This window comes from Oncorhynchus mykiss, chromosome 32 (genome assembly GCF_013265735.2).
Source record: "Oncorhynchus mykiss isolate Arlee chromosome 32, USDA_OmykA_1.1, whole genome shotgun sequence".
In the NCBI taxonomy this organism is placed as follows: domain Eukaryota; kingdom Metazoa; phylum Chordata; class Actinopteri; order Salmoniformes; family Salmonidae; genus Oncorhynchus; species Oncorhynchus mykiss.
The window spans coordinates 12,457,534-12,472,587 of record NC_050572.1 but is presented as its reverse complement, the minus strand read 5'-3'; the positions used below and the strand labels follow the sequence as shown (position 1 = coordinate 12,472,587).

The 15,054-nt window shown below is 45.8% G+C and overlaps 1 protein-coding gene across 3 annotated transcripts in view; it reads right to left on the bottom strand.

Annotated features, from left to right (window-relative positions):
* Positions 1–339: 339 nt before the first annotated feature.
* LOC110487937 (protein tyrosine phosphatase type IVA 2) overlaps positions 340–15,054 on the bottom strand; it is a 47,206-nt gene continuing 32,491 nt past the window's right edge. For all 3 annotated transcript variants that reach the window (XM_036971820.1, XM_036971819.1, XM_036971821.1), the window contains exons 4-7: positions 13,607–13,699; positions 10,988–11,118; positions 1,893–1,967; positions 340–1,556 (exon numbers count right to left, since the gene is read on the bottom strand). In XM_036971820.1, coding sequence (XP_036827715.1) covers positions 1,445–1,556; positions 1,893–1,967; positions 10,988–11,118; positions 13,607–13,699 — 411 coding nt within the window. In that variant the 3' untranslated portion in view covers positions 340–1,444. The remainder of the gene's footprint in view (positions 1,557–1,892; positions 1,968–10,987; positions 11,119–13,606; positions 13,700–15,054) is intronic.

Here is a 15,054-nt window from a genome sequence, read left to right as displayed (position 1 = left end):
TCCAGAGCATGTAGGGTTAAGTGCTGTGCTCAAGGGCACAGACAGATTTTTCACCTAGTCAGCTCAGGGATTTGAACCAGCAACCTTTCGGTTACGGGCTCAATGCTCTTAACCGCTTGGCTACCTGCCGCACGTTCAGGATAGAGCTTGCCTGGTGATGAGACGTGATCCATATCAAATAGATGATTGATACATTTGCCATGATAGCGTGACTCCTCAATTCCTCATGCCACAAAATGTTATGCAGGAATGGAAAAGACAAGTAGACCAAACAAAATATAGGTGGTGGTTTCAAATGCTCTAAAATGTGGAAAAGGTGAGGAAACATCATACAAAGTAAATCTTATTTCCATTTCTTTATTTCTTTTAAAACCAATAGGAATTGAGGATATCTTCAAAATGGGTAAGATGATAAAAAAGAAACTGACCATTTGCTTTCTTTTCCTTCAGAGTGAGACTAGGGATTAACGGTTGAGATCATTGTGTGTGTGCGCGCATGTGTGTGTGTGCATGCACAGTCATTGTAGGAAAGTCCTATTGGAAACCCAGTAAGCAGCCTTGGTGAATGGAAAAAAAGTACCTACAGTAAAGACTAGCCAAGTGTCTTCCTGTGAAACTGGCTCTGTGTGTGATGGTCATAAGGGGGTTTGGGGTCTTTTCCGAGGTGGACTGAATATTGCACTCCCGCAAGATTGTATTTAATAATTTTAAGAAAATGAAAACATGGCTCTAGAATAAAATGAGAAACAGAAAAGTGTCCTTGCCCCCAACCCCAGACTGCCTTGCTAGTTACAGCCAGTGAATAAATACAGCGGACATATTTAAAACCCAGCCAACCCAGTAATTAAAAAGTGACATCAAGCACGTGGGGTAGAGAGAAAAACATTACTGCATTTTCAGAGATTTTGTGTTGTACAAAAATACATCAATAGCCAAATGGACAGTAATTTGTCATTTTTCTTCTAATGTGCTGAAGGGTTTACAAACATTAAAAAAAAGGTACATAACCCTGGGCAAATCCATAATTCATATCATTAATAGAAAAATAAACAAATCGTCAATATTGATACCATTTTAACATTTGTAGATTTTGTTTGTTAAACTTCCATGTAGGTGTAAAAAATAAAGAGCTATCCCATGATTCAAAGCTGAAAATAAAAATGCTGAAAAAATTATGTGCCCGTGTTATGACACTGGTAACTTGGAGGCGGGCCTATATCTGTGTGCGTTGACCTTCTTGTTCATTGGTTCGGCTGGTTGGACCCCTAGATTTGCATTCATTCAAATGTAATCATTCGCTCGTTGATTAATTGATTCTGTGATCAATTAGCCATGTCTCAGTGGTAACAAATCACAATAATTACTGATAGTTCTCTCTCCCCTTGGTTGGAATAAGGTTGTTCCCACTAGCTGCTGTATTCTTGAGACGCTGCACACAGACACTTTACTGGACACAACAGTTGGGGCCGTTGGCATCCTTGAACCGCAGACGCATCTTGGGTCTGTATTTCTCCAGGTAAAGAAGCTGCTTGGAGTTGAATGCTCCACGTCTCTTCCTGAGGGGAGGGAGGAAAAACAACAAAGTGGTCTCATAATGTCACAAGAGACCATGCAGCACATATGCAACAATATCCACACAAATCAATGTGCCCTGGGCAAATTCTAACAAACTAATGAAGAGAATACATGACCGTACATGTTTGACAGCACAGAAACATTGGTTAGGCTCCATGCCCTGTGTGGAACAGTGGTGGCTAATGGCACTTAAAATCGGAGGGACAGGCTCATAGTAACAGCTGGAATGGAACAGTATCTAACATGTGTTTGATATCATACAAGCCTCCCCACCTCCCTTACCAGCCTCCATTGGTGTGGAAGTTAGTGGTACTTACTGTCGTATGAACTGCACCGCATCCTCATACTTCATCCCAGTTTCAATCAGCGCTAAGGCCACCATGACTGGAGCTCTACAGCACAGACAATATATATATATCAATAAATGAGCAAGCAACAAATACCAGCCAGCATGGGTGGGGATGTAATGTAAAGCATGCTGTGTCATGGTTATGTAGGTAGCAGGGTAGGGATGTAATGTAAAGCATGCTGTGTCATAGTTATGTAGGTAGCAGTGTAGTGTAAAGCATGCTGTGTCACGGTTATGTAGGTAGCAGTGTAGTGTAAAGCATGCTGTGTCATGGTTATGTAGGTAGCAGTGTAGTGTAAAGCATGCTGTGTCATGGTTATGTAGGGATGTAGTGTAAAGCATGCTGTGTCATGGTTATGTAGGTAGCAGTGTAGTGTAAAGCATGCTGTGTCATGGTTATGTAGGTAGCAGTGTAGTGTAAAGCATGCTGTGTCATGGTTATGTAGGGATGTAGTGTAAAGCATGCTGTGTCATGGTTATGTAGGGATGTAGTGTAAAGCATGCTGTGTCATGGTTATGTAGGTAGCAGTGTAGTGTAAAGCATGCTGTGTCATGGTTATGTAGGGGTGTAGTGTAAAGCATGCTGTGTCATGGTTATGTAGGGGTGTAGTGTAAAGCATGCCGTGTCATGGTTATGTAGGTAGCAGTGTAGTGTAAAGCATGCCGTGTCATGGTTATGTAGGGATGTAGTGTAAAGCATGCTGTGTCATGGTTATGTAGGGATGTAGTGTAAAGCATGCTGTGTCATGGTTATGTAGGGATGTAGTGTAAAGCATGCTGTGGCATGGTTATGTAGGTAGCAGTGTAAAGCATGCTGTGTCATGGTTATGTAGGGATGTAGTGTAAAGCATGCTGTGTCATGGTTATGTAGGTAGCAGTGTAGTGTAAAGCATGCTGTGTCATAGTTATGTAGGTAGCAGTGTAGTGTAAAGAATGCTGTGTCATGGTTATGTAGGTAGCAGTGTAGTGTAAAGCATGCTGTGTCATGGTTATGTAGGGATGTAGTGTAAAGCATGCTGTGTCATGGTTATGTAGGGATGTAGTGTAAAGCATGCTGTGTCATGGTTATGTAGGGATGTAGTGTAAAGCATGCTGTGTCATGGTTATGTAGGGATGTAGTGTAAAGCATGCTGTGTCATGGTTATGTAGGTAGCAGTGTAGTGTAAAGCATGCCGTGTCATGGTTATGTAGGTAGCAGTGTAGTGTAAAGCATGCCGTGTCATGGTTATGTAGGTAGCAGTGTAGTGTAAAGCATGCTGTGTCATGGTTATGTAGGTAGCAGTGTAGGGATGTAGTGTAAAGCATGCTGTGTCATGGTTATGTAGGTAGCAGTGTAGTGTAAAGCATGCTGTGTCATGGTTATGTAGGGGTGTAGTGTAAAGCATGCTGTGTCATGGTTATGTAGGTAGCAGTGTAGTGTAAAGCATGCTGTGTCATGGTTATGTAGGTAGCAGTGTAGTGTAGTGTAAAGCATGCTGTGTCATGGTTATGTAGGGGTGTAGTGTAAAGCATGCCGTGTCATGGTTATGTAGGTAGCAGTGTAGTGTAAAGCATGCTGTGTCATGGTTATGTAGGTAGCAGTGTAGTGTAAAGCATGCTGTGTCATGGTTATGTAGGGGTGTAGTGTAAAGCATGCTGTGTCATGGTTATGTAGGTAGCAGTGTAGTGTAAAGCATGCTGTGTCATGGTTATGTAGGGGTGTAGTGTAAAGCATGCTGTGTCATGGTTATGTAGGTAGCAGTGTAGTGTAGTGTAAAGCTGAGACACAGGCCTGGGAAACCCACAGGGGGTGGCCTGGGTTCACTGCAACCCCGCTGGGGCATCACATTCACACACAAAGTGTGATAAGTGTTACTGTAAGCAAACCTCTCAAGAAGAAAAAAATGCACCGCAACTTAAAAAAATCCCAGACAGACTGCCCGGAATGTCAAAACTCAAAGCTGACAGAGCATTCTTGTGTGGGTTTTCAGAGAGAAGGAGAGAAGAGGGAGAGGAGGGACAGTGATAGAGGGAATATGAGAACGAGCACCCTTTTGTGCATTCCAGGGTTTCCGTTAGGAAAATGTGGAGCTGGACAACTTGACTGGGAAGAATGAAGTGGCCATTTGAGAAATGTGGACCTATAGCGCACACGGAAAGTATTCAGATGTCTTCTTTCCCACAGCCTTATCCTAAAATGGATTTAAAAAAATAGATTTTTTACAATCTACACACAATTCCCCATAATGACAAAGCGAAAACAGGTTTAGAATTTTTTTTGCAAATGTATGTTTAATCCTCTCACTGTCAACTGCGTTTATGTTCAGCAAACTTAACGTGAGTAAATATTAGTATGAACATAAGATTCAACAACTGAGACAAACTGAACAAGTTCCACAGACATGTAACTAAAATACATGGAATAATGTGTCCCTGAACAAAGCGGGTGTCAAATCAAAAGTTAGTCAGTATCTGGTGTGGTCACCAGCTGCATTAAGTACTGCAGTGCATCTCCTCCTCTGACATTCCTGTCTTGCAGGAAATCACGCACAGAACGAGCAGTATGGCTGGTGACATTGTCATGCTGGAGGGTCATGTTAGGATGAGCCTGCAGGAAGGGTACCACATGAGGGAGGAGGATGTCTTCCCTGTAACGCACAGCGTTGAGATTGTCTGCAATGACAACAAGCTCAGTCCGATGATGCTGTGTGACACCGCCCCAGACCATGACGGACCCTCCACCTCCAAATCGATCCCGCTCCAGAGTACAGGCCTCGGTGTAAATGCCTTCGACGATAAACAGAAATCTGACAATCGCCCCTGGTGAGACAAAACCGCGACTCATCAGTGAAGAGCACTTTTTGCCAGTGCTGTCTGGTCCAGCGATGGTGGATGTGCCCATAGGCGACTTTGTTGCCGGTGAGGACCTGTCTACAACAGGCCTACAAGCCCTCAGTCCAGCCTCTCTCAGCCTATTGCGTACAGTCTGAGCACTGATGGAGGGATTGTGCATTCCTGGTGTAACTCGGGCAGTTGTTCTTGCCATCCTGTATCTGTCCCACAGGTGTGATGTTCGGGTTTTCCGATCCTGTGCAGGTGTTGTTACACATGGTCTGCCACCGTGAGGACAATCAGCTGTCCGTCCTGTCTCACTGTAGAGCTGTCTTAGGCGTCTCACTGTAGTGCTGTCTTAGGCGTCTCACTGTACGGACATTGACATTTCTTGCTCAGGTCACATTTGCAGTCCTCATGCCTCCTTGCAGCATGCCTAAGGCACGTTCACGCAGATGGGCAGGGACACTGGGCATCTTTCTTTTAGTATTTTTCATAGTCAGTAGAAAGGCCTCTTTAGTGTCCTAAGTTTTCATAACTGTGACCGTAACTTCTCTAGGCTCGATGGGACGCTATCCGGACGTGAAATTACCTCCCTCTAGCCTAGAGGTTCATTGCCTACCGTCTGTAAGCTGTTAGTATCTTAACGACCGTTCCACAGGTGCATGTTCATAAATTGTTTATGGTTCATTGAACAAGCATGTGAAACAGTGTTTAAACCCTTTACAATGAAGATCTGTGAAGTTATTTGGACTTAAAATAATTACCTTTGAAAGACAGGGTCCTGAAAAAGGGACACTTCTTTTTTTACTGAGAGATATAAATATATAGTATTTCAGACCCTTTGCTATGAGAATCGAAGTTGAGCTCAGGTGGATCCTGTTTCCATTGATCATCCTTGAGATGTTTCTAAAACTTGGGAGTCCACCTGTGGTAAATACAATTGATTGGACATGATTTTGAAAGGCACACACGTCTATATAAGGTCCCACAGTTGACAGTGCATGTCAGAGCAAAAACCAAACCATGATGTCGAAGGAATTGTCTGTAGAGCTCCGAGACAGGATTGTGTCGAGGCACAGATCTGGGGAAGGGTACCAAAAAAAATGTCTGCAGCATTGAAGGTCCCCAAGAACACAGTGGCCTCCATCATTCTTAAATGGAAGAAGTTTGGAACCACCAAGAATTCCTAGAGCTGGCCGCCCAGCCAAACTGAGCAATCGAGAGAAAAAGGCCTTGGTCAGGGAAGTGACAAGAACCCAATGGACACTGACATACAACCATCTCTGCAGCACTCCACCAATCAGGCCTTTGTGGCCAGACAGAAGCCACATGACAGCCCGCTTGGTATTTGCCAAAATGCACCTAAAGGACTCTGACCATGAGAAACAAGATTCTCGGGTCTGATGAAACCAAGATTGAACTCTTTGGCCTGAATTCCTCCAGACATGACGCTTGGCAACCTGGCATGGTGGCGGCTGCATACTGTGTGGATGTTTTTCAGGAACTGGGAAAATCGTCAGGATTGAGGGAAAGGAACAGAGAAAAGTACAGAGATCCTTAACGAAAACCTACTCCAGAGCGCTCAGGACCTCAGACTGGGGCGAAATTTCACCTTCCAACAGGACAACGACCCTAAGCACACAGCCAAGACGACACATGAGTAGCTTTAGAACAAGTCTCAATGTCCTTGAGTGGCCAAGCCAGTGCGCAGACTAACATCTCTGGAGAAACCTGAAAATAGCTGTGCAGCAACACTCCCAATCCAACCTGACAGAGCTTGAGGATCTGCAGAGAAGAATGGGAGAAACTCCCCAAATACAGATGTGCCAAGCTTGTAGCATCATACCCAAGAAGACTCGAGGCTGTAATCGCTGCCCAAAGCTGCTTCAACAAAGTACAAGGTCTGAATACTTCTATAAAAGGTGATCAGTTTTTTTTTTTTTTTTTAATTTTATTTTGCATAAATGAGAGAAAAAATCTTAGTGTTTTTGTTTATGGGGTAGTGTTTATAGATTGACAAAAACAAACAATTGAATACATTTTAGAATAAGGCTTTAACGTAACAAAATGAGTTAAGTCAATACTTTGGGTGCATAAAACCATTAGGGATTCTACCCACGTTGCGCAGAATGACAGAAATCACATTTTGATTATGGTAATTTAGCTAAACAGAAAATGCAACTCCTGTAATGATCAGCCAATAAAACATCATTTTCAAACTAATTTGTAAACAGAGCACCTGATGCAAACAGTTCCATATGTGTCAGAAACTTAGTATGGGAATCTAAATAGGCAACAACTACAATGGGTTGCTAATATGACTAAGATTGGGCCTTTGGCTTCTGGACAATGAAAGTTGATATGAAAACCAATAGCAATTAACTTTTTGAGTTTGTATTTATTTGTATAGGGACAGTGCACATTAATCAACGTTTCAGTAAAAGTGCCAGTTTTAGCCAACCGGCTAATTTTCAACCACAGTCCCTGGGCAGGTTTTTAAAAACAATTACAATACAATCAATGAGCAGTGAGCAAACGCAGAGCAACATAGCATGCAGACAGAGAACATGGGACATAGCATGCAGACAGAGCAACATGGGACATAGCATGCAGACAGAGAAACACGGGACATAGAATGCAGACAGAGAAACACGGGACATAGCATGCAGACAGAGAAACACGGGACATAGAATGCAGACAGAGAAACACGGGACATAGCATGCAGACAGAGAAACACGGGACAGAGCATGCAGACAGAGAAACATGGGACAGAGAATGCAGACAGAGAAACATGGGACAGAGAATGCAGACAGAGAAACATGGGACATAGCATGCAGACAGAGAAACATGGGACAGAGAATGCAGACAGAGAAACATGGGACAGAGAAACATGGGACAGAGAAACATGGGACAGAGAATGCAGACAGAGAAACATGGGACAGAGAATGCAGACAGAGAAACACGGGACAGAGAATGCAGACAGAGAAACACGGGACAGAGAATGCAGACAGAGAAACACGGGACATAGCATGCAGACAGAGAAACATGGGACAGAGAATGCAGACAGAGAAACACGGGACAGAGAATGCAGACAGAGAAACACGGGACATAGCATGCAGACAGAGAAACATGGGACAGAGAATGCAGACAGATAAACACGGGACAGAGAATGCAGACAGAGCAACACGGGACATAGCATGCAGACAGAGAAACATGGGACAGAGAATGCAGACAGAGCAACACGGGACATAGCATGCAGACAGAGAAACATGGGACAGAGAATGCAGACAGAGAAACATGGGACAGAGAATGCAGACAGAGAAACACGGGACAGAGAATGCAGACAGAGAAACACGGGACAGAGAATGCAGACAGAGAAACACGGGACAGAGAATGCAGACAGAGAAACACGGGACATAGCATGCAGACAGAGAAACATGGGACAGAGAATGCAGACAGAGAAACATGGGACATAGCATGCAGACAGAGAAACATGGGACAGAGAATGCAGACAGAGAAACATGGGACATAGCATGCAGACAGAGAAACATGGGACAGAGAATGCAGACAAACATAGCACAAAAAGATAAACCCCATAAAAGCAACAAAGTGTTCCCACACCTCACAAGCTACAGACAACAGACAACATGGAAAGCAGCTAGGGATTATGTTCACAAAAAAATCTGACCTTTAGCCTTGTCTTCATGTTTTTGTGAAAGTGTGATAGGTGGTGCAGTTGTGTGTGTCTGATGGCAGTGTATTCCAGACATGGAAAGGCATGGCATAGGAGTAAGTTTTTATAAAATAATTGCCTTTCTATGGTCAGATTTTGCCTAGGCTACTTTAACGCAAGCCATGCCTAATAATGAAGTAAAACAATGAAGTATATGTTTTCAAAATGCATACTACCTCCAGCTCACATTGCACAGTGGTGGGTGATGTGCTGATAGCCTGCCTACCATTGCCTTTGCACTTGAATGGCGAATCGGAGGCGCACTTCAATTACCAGTTGAGAAATAAAAATAGTGGCTCTCTTCAAATCATGGCCATAAAAACTGTTTTTAACATACAATTGCATTTAGAATGGTTGCGCAATGACTGGGCTTATAAAAACAGCAGTAGCGCTGTCTGACAAGATATTCCACTCAAAGTAAGCGCTATATGCTAAAGTAAGCGCTATATGCTAAAGTAAGCGCTATATGCTAAAGTAAGCGCTATATGCTAAAGTAAGCGCTATATGCTAAAGTAAGCGCTATATGCTAAAGTAAGCGCTATATGCTAAAGTAAGCGCTATATGCTAAAGTAAGCGCTATATGCTAAAGTAAGCGCTATATGCTAAAGTAAGCGCTATATGCTACGCGCGTATCATTAACATGACGACTAATGAAAATATTAAATGTGGCTAATTAACCTATAGACCAATAAGCATGACGGTCAAATGTATTTACATCCACTGATATTTACATCAATTAATAAAATGACTTAGCAACAGGATAGTTTTTTTGACTAGCCGACAGCAACCTTATTTAAAATCGGCTTTTAACGTATCGCTGAATACCGGCAATTACCGGCTAACGGAAACCCTGGCAGACACGAGATAGAAAGTGAGAAGGTGCAAGAGAGTGAGTGAGAGAGAGAGAGGGAAAAACTGTAGAAAAACAACCACTAACAACTCCTCCCACGCCCTGAGTCTCTAAAGGCTGTGGCTGGCTGGTGTGAATAAGACCATCAGAATGCTGCCGGCCCTGAGGATTGCAGTAAACACAGCACCAGGAGATTAAAGAGCCCACAGCAATGTGTGTGTGTGTGTGTGTGTGTGTGTGTGTGTGTGTGTGTGTGTGTGTGTGTGTGTTTGTTTTACCATCCATGTGGGCACCAGAAGTCCCCACAAGGATAGTCAAAAAAGGACCATTTGGACAAGTGGGGACATTTCGCTGGTCCCCACAAGGAAACAAGCACACCTGATTCAAGTTGTCAACTAATCATCAGGGTCTCAATGAGTTGAATCAGGTATGTTTGTCTGGGGCTACAACAAAAATGTGTACTGTTGGGGAGGACTGGAGGTGGGCTGTTGGGGAGGACTGGAGGTGGGCTGTTGGGGGTGGGCTGTTGGGGGTGGGCTGTTGGGGGTGGGCTGTTGGGGGTGGGCTGTTGGGGGTGGGCTGTTGGGGGTGGGCTGTTGGGGGTGGGCTGTTGGGGGTGGGCTGTTGGGGGTGGGCTGTTGGGGGTGGGCTGTTGGGGGTGGGCTGTTGGGGGTGGGCTGTTGGGGGTGGGCTGTTGGGGGTGGGCTGTTGGGGGTGGGCTGTTGGGGGTGGGCTGTTGGGGGTGGGCTGTTGGGGGTGGGCTGTTGGGGGTCTAAGCAATGCACTGAATCAATGACCCTGGACAGGCGTGAGTAGTGTGGAGCCCGTCTTGGCAGACTGCGGGAGGGGATCTCTATGGCAGTCAAACTCATTCCATGGAGGGCTGTTTTTCTTTTTCTATTAAATTAAGACCTAGAGTACAGGGGAGAAGCGAAAACCCGCAGACACACAGCCCTCTGTGGAATGGTGTACAGCAGCACACCCTGGAGAACCGGGCTAACAGGGAGAGAGGATGAGGAGGCTAAAGCTAAATCACACAGAAGCTATAGAGAGAGGACGAGGAGGCCAGAGCTAATCACACAGAAGCTATAGAGAGAGGATGAGGAGGCTAAAGCTAATCACACAGAAGCTATAGAGAGGATGAGGAGGCTAAAGCTAAATCACACAGAAGCTATAGAGAGAGGATGAGGAGGCCAAAGCTAATCACACAGAAGCTATAGAGAGAGGATGAGGAGGCCAGAGCTAATCACACAGAAGCTATAGAGAGAGGATGAGGAGGCTAAAACATACTCTAGCCTGGAGAACCAGTATGACAAAGTGAGACAGAGGCCAACACTAACAGAGAATGAATCCAGCGCATACACCAGAGAAAAAGACTAGCAGGATAGCTTAACAGAGACAGTGGTGCCGACAGCAGAGAAGCTAGCTATAAAGTGGGGATGAGAATAGCTGGTAGAACCACAGAAGCACCAGTCTATTGCTAGCAGGTTAATAGACAGAGAGAGATTGATAAGACATGTAGGCTAAAGAGAGAAGCCAACAGAGCAGATCGTGGAACCTGGAGACCACAGAGAACCAGGCTTAACATGAAACATTGTAATCAAGGCCACTTACACTCATTAAACTCACCTGGCCCACTTAGACACACACAGGTTAACACACTCACCGACCCAGCCCCGCCACACAGTGCACGGCAATACAGCAGCCAGGCTCGCCTCTGAACTTGGTCTTAAGCAGGTTCAACCAGTCGTCCACTATCTTGGTGGGGGGCGGGGCACCATCATCAAAGGGCCAGTCCTGCAGAGGAAGAGGGACAAGAACATCAACATGGATAAAACCAAGGGCTGGGAGTTCATTTAAGGGCTGGGTACTAAGCTAACATATGGAATTGTTTAAAGATGGTCTTACCATAGATAATTTAGCAATTTGATTTGACATTTTCAGAACCCTTTAAGTATAAAAATATACATTTAAATTGAATAAAATATTTAATTTGGCCTTCCCTACTCTAGGCCATAGAAACACATTGAATCATTTTCATAAAATGGCAAAAAAAGTCAAAATGAATAATGTGAAATACGGTTTTGAAGTGTGTCCTATATCTAGGAGATGAAGGACCCTGCCTTTCAAGGGTAATTCTTAATCCAAAAGACTTCACAGATCTTCATTGTAGAAGGGCTTAAACACTGTTTCCCATGCTTGTTCAATGAACCGTTAAACAATGAATGAACATGCACCTGTGGAACGGTCATTAAGATACTAACAGCTTACTAACAGCTTTTGTCTCACCAGGGGTGATGGTCAGATTTATCATCGAAGGAATGCGTGTTACAACGAGGCCTGTACTCTGGAGCAGGATTGATTTGGAGGTGGAGGGTCTGTCATGGTCTGGGGCGGTGTTTCACAGCATCATCGGACTGAGCTTGTTGTCATTGCAGGAAATCTCAACGATGTGCATTACAGGGAAGACTTCCTCCTCCCTCATGTGGTACCATTCCTGCAGGCTCATCCTGACATGACCCTCCAGCATGACAATACCACCAGCCATATTGCTCGTTCTGTGCGTGATTTCTTGCAAGACCGGAATGTCAGTGTTCTGCCATGGCCAGCGAAGAACTCGGATCTTAATCCCATTGAGCACGTATCGGACCTGTTGGATCGGAGGTTGAGGGCTAGGGCCATTCCCCCCCAGAAATGTCTGGGAACTGTCAGGTGCCTTGGTGGAAGAGTGGGGTAACATCTCACAGCAAGAACTGGCAAATCTGGTGCAGTCCATGAGGAAAATATGTATTGCAATACTTAATGCAGCTGGTGGCCACACCAGATACTGACTGTTACTTTTGATTTGGACATATTATTACATTTGTTAGTCACATGTCTGTGGAACTTGTTCAGCTTTTGTCTCAGGTTGTTGAGTCTTATGTTCATACTAATATTTACACATTAAGTTTGTTGAGTTTATAAGAAAACGAAGGAAATATCTTTGTTTGCTCAAAACTACCACCATACTTCCATTTGTTTGTGGGGGTTACCTTCTGATTAGTCTTGTGACATTTGTGGGGGTCATAGAGCAAAACGGTGAACTCCATCATGTTCGTGAGAGTCTCACCTTTCCATAGAGGGGTCATAATAGTTTTATAAGCCAAACTGTTTGGATGCTACAGACATTGTTGTGAGAAGGCCAATTTTCAGGAAGTCTCATGGTCTGACAAACACCGCTGAAACACGGCCACCTTCCACGGAAGCCCGCCATAGGCTGCTGCGGTGGATGGAGACGCAACCCCATCTCTATCTTAAATAGACAGACGTATTTATTAACGTTACCTAGATTGACCCACGGGTGAGTCAGACTTAAAGATTAACCAATGCAAAGCTCAAAGGCAGTGCAGGATTCAAAGCCTGATTGAAGCAGAGCAGCTGTATCATGTGTGTCTAAGTTGGGAAGCTTGATATGCTGAAGTACTGTGTGTGTGTGTGTGTGTGTCCTGGCAGACAGCCTGACCATCTGAGCCTCTGTACTTGTGCTGACTCAGTCTCAGCTATGGCTTCGCACATCTCGCTCTCCCATATCATCCTCTGTCGCAGCCTTCTCTCTCTCTCTGTCTCTCTCCACCTGTCCTATGATATCATGGGCCAGTTTTATGTAGGCAACTGTCACAGATCCTGTTTCATATTTGAAAAGTGACAAAGACAAGAACTGAAAGGGTTGTGTTACTAATTGCTTTTCACTGTGGTTTGCCAATCAGAAATGCTTTCAAGATTCTGATATCCTTCTCAAACATTTAATCCAATGCATCGGAGAGTGACAGGCAGAATGGGGAGAGGAACACTCCAGGACCAGGGGTGGTGACCACTATCAAGGACAGGAAATAGGACATTTCCTCTCCCAAACACAAAGGGTCTGTGGTTTTCCTGAATCACCTGTGGGACAGCGGAATAAAAAAATACGTTGTATTATGTTGTACAATACAGTAAGAGAGAAACACACAGAGCAAGAAGGCCTGGGTGGAGCCCAATTCATCTGGATCTGAGCCAGAGATTCCTTCCTGTTCTTCACCCATTCGCTCAGCACACTGCGGGATGCAGAGTCTCTGTTCCTCTGTTCTCAACAGAATTTCTCCAGAGGGGCGACCCCACCTGTTTTGACATTCCATGAAAAAGAAAGTGTATCCAACTACCCTCAATTCCTCGGAAGGAAACAAAGGGATCCGGTTTTGGTTCAGTAGAAATTCTGACTGCTCTCTAGGAGTGTGTGTGTGTGTGCACGCATGTGTGTTATCCTCACCATAACTTCAATCCCCTCCTTCTCCACTGGGGCCTTGTCGTAGGTGGCGTCACACACTCTCACCAGCGTGTTCACCTCAAACTTCTTCAGCTCCTGTGAGAGACAGACAGAGAGCGATTGAGAGACAGACAGACAGACAGACAGAGAGCGATTGAGAGCGATTGAGAGACAGACAGACAGACAGACAGACAGACAGAGAGCGATTGAGAGACAGACAGACAGAGAGCGATTGAGAGACAGACAGACACAGCGCGAGAGAGAGAGACAGACAGACACAGCGCGAGAGAGAGAGAGACACAGCGCGAGAGAGAGAGAGACACAGCGCGAGAGAGAGAGAGACACAGCGCGAGAGAGAGAGAGACACAGCGCGAGAGAGAGAGAGACACAGCGCGAGAGAGAGAGAGACACAGCGCGAGAGAGAGAGAGACACAGCGCGAGAGAGAGAGAGACACAGCGCGAGAGAGAGAGAGACACAGCGCGAGAGAGAGAGAGACACAGCGCGAGAGAGAGAGAGACACAGCGCGAGAGAGAGACACAGCGCGAGAGAGAGACACAGCGCGAGAGAGAGACACAGCGCGAGAGAGAGACACAGCGCGAGAGAGAGACACAGCGCGAGAGAGAGACACAGCGCGAGAGAGAGACACAGCGCGAGAGAGAGACACAGCGCGAGAGAGAGACACAGCGCGAGAGAGAGACCAGCGAGAGAGACACAGCGCGAGAGAGAGACACAGCGCGAGAGAGAGACACAGCGCGAGAGAGAGACACAGCGCGAGAGAGAGACACAGCGCGAGAGAGAGACACAGCGCGAGAGAGAGACACAGCGCGAGAGAGAGACACAGCGCGAGAGAGAGACACAGCGCGAGAGAGAGACACAGCGCGAGAGAGAGACACAGCGCGAGAGAGAGACACAGCGCGAGAGAGAGAGACACAGCGCGAGAGAGAGAGAGACACAGCGCGAGAGAGAGAGACACAGCGCGAGAGAGAGAGAGACACAGCGCGAGAGAGAGAGAGACACAGCGCGAGAGAGAGAGAGACACAGCGCGAGAGAGAGAGAGACACAGCGCGAGAGAGAGAGAGACACAGCGCGAGAGAGAGAGAGACACAGCGCGAGAGAGAGAGAGACACAGCGCGAGAGAGAGAGAGACACAGCGCGAGAGAGAGAGAGACACAGCGCGAGAGAGAGAGAGACACAGCGCGAGAGAGAGAGAGACACAGCGCGAGAGAGAGAGAGACACAGCGCGAGAGAGAGAGAGACACAGCGCGAGAGAGAGAGAGACACAGCGCGAGAGAGAGAGAGACACAGCGCGAGAGAGAGAGAGACACAGCGCGAGAGAGAGAGAGACACAGCGCGAGAGAGAGAGAGACACAGCGCGAGAGAGAGAGAGACACAGCGCGAGAGAGAGAGAGACACAGCGCGAGAGAGAGAGAGACACAGCGCGAGAGAGAGA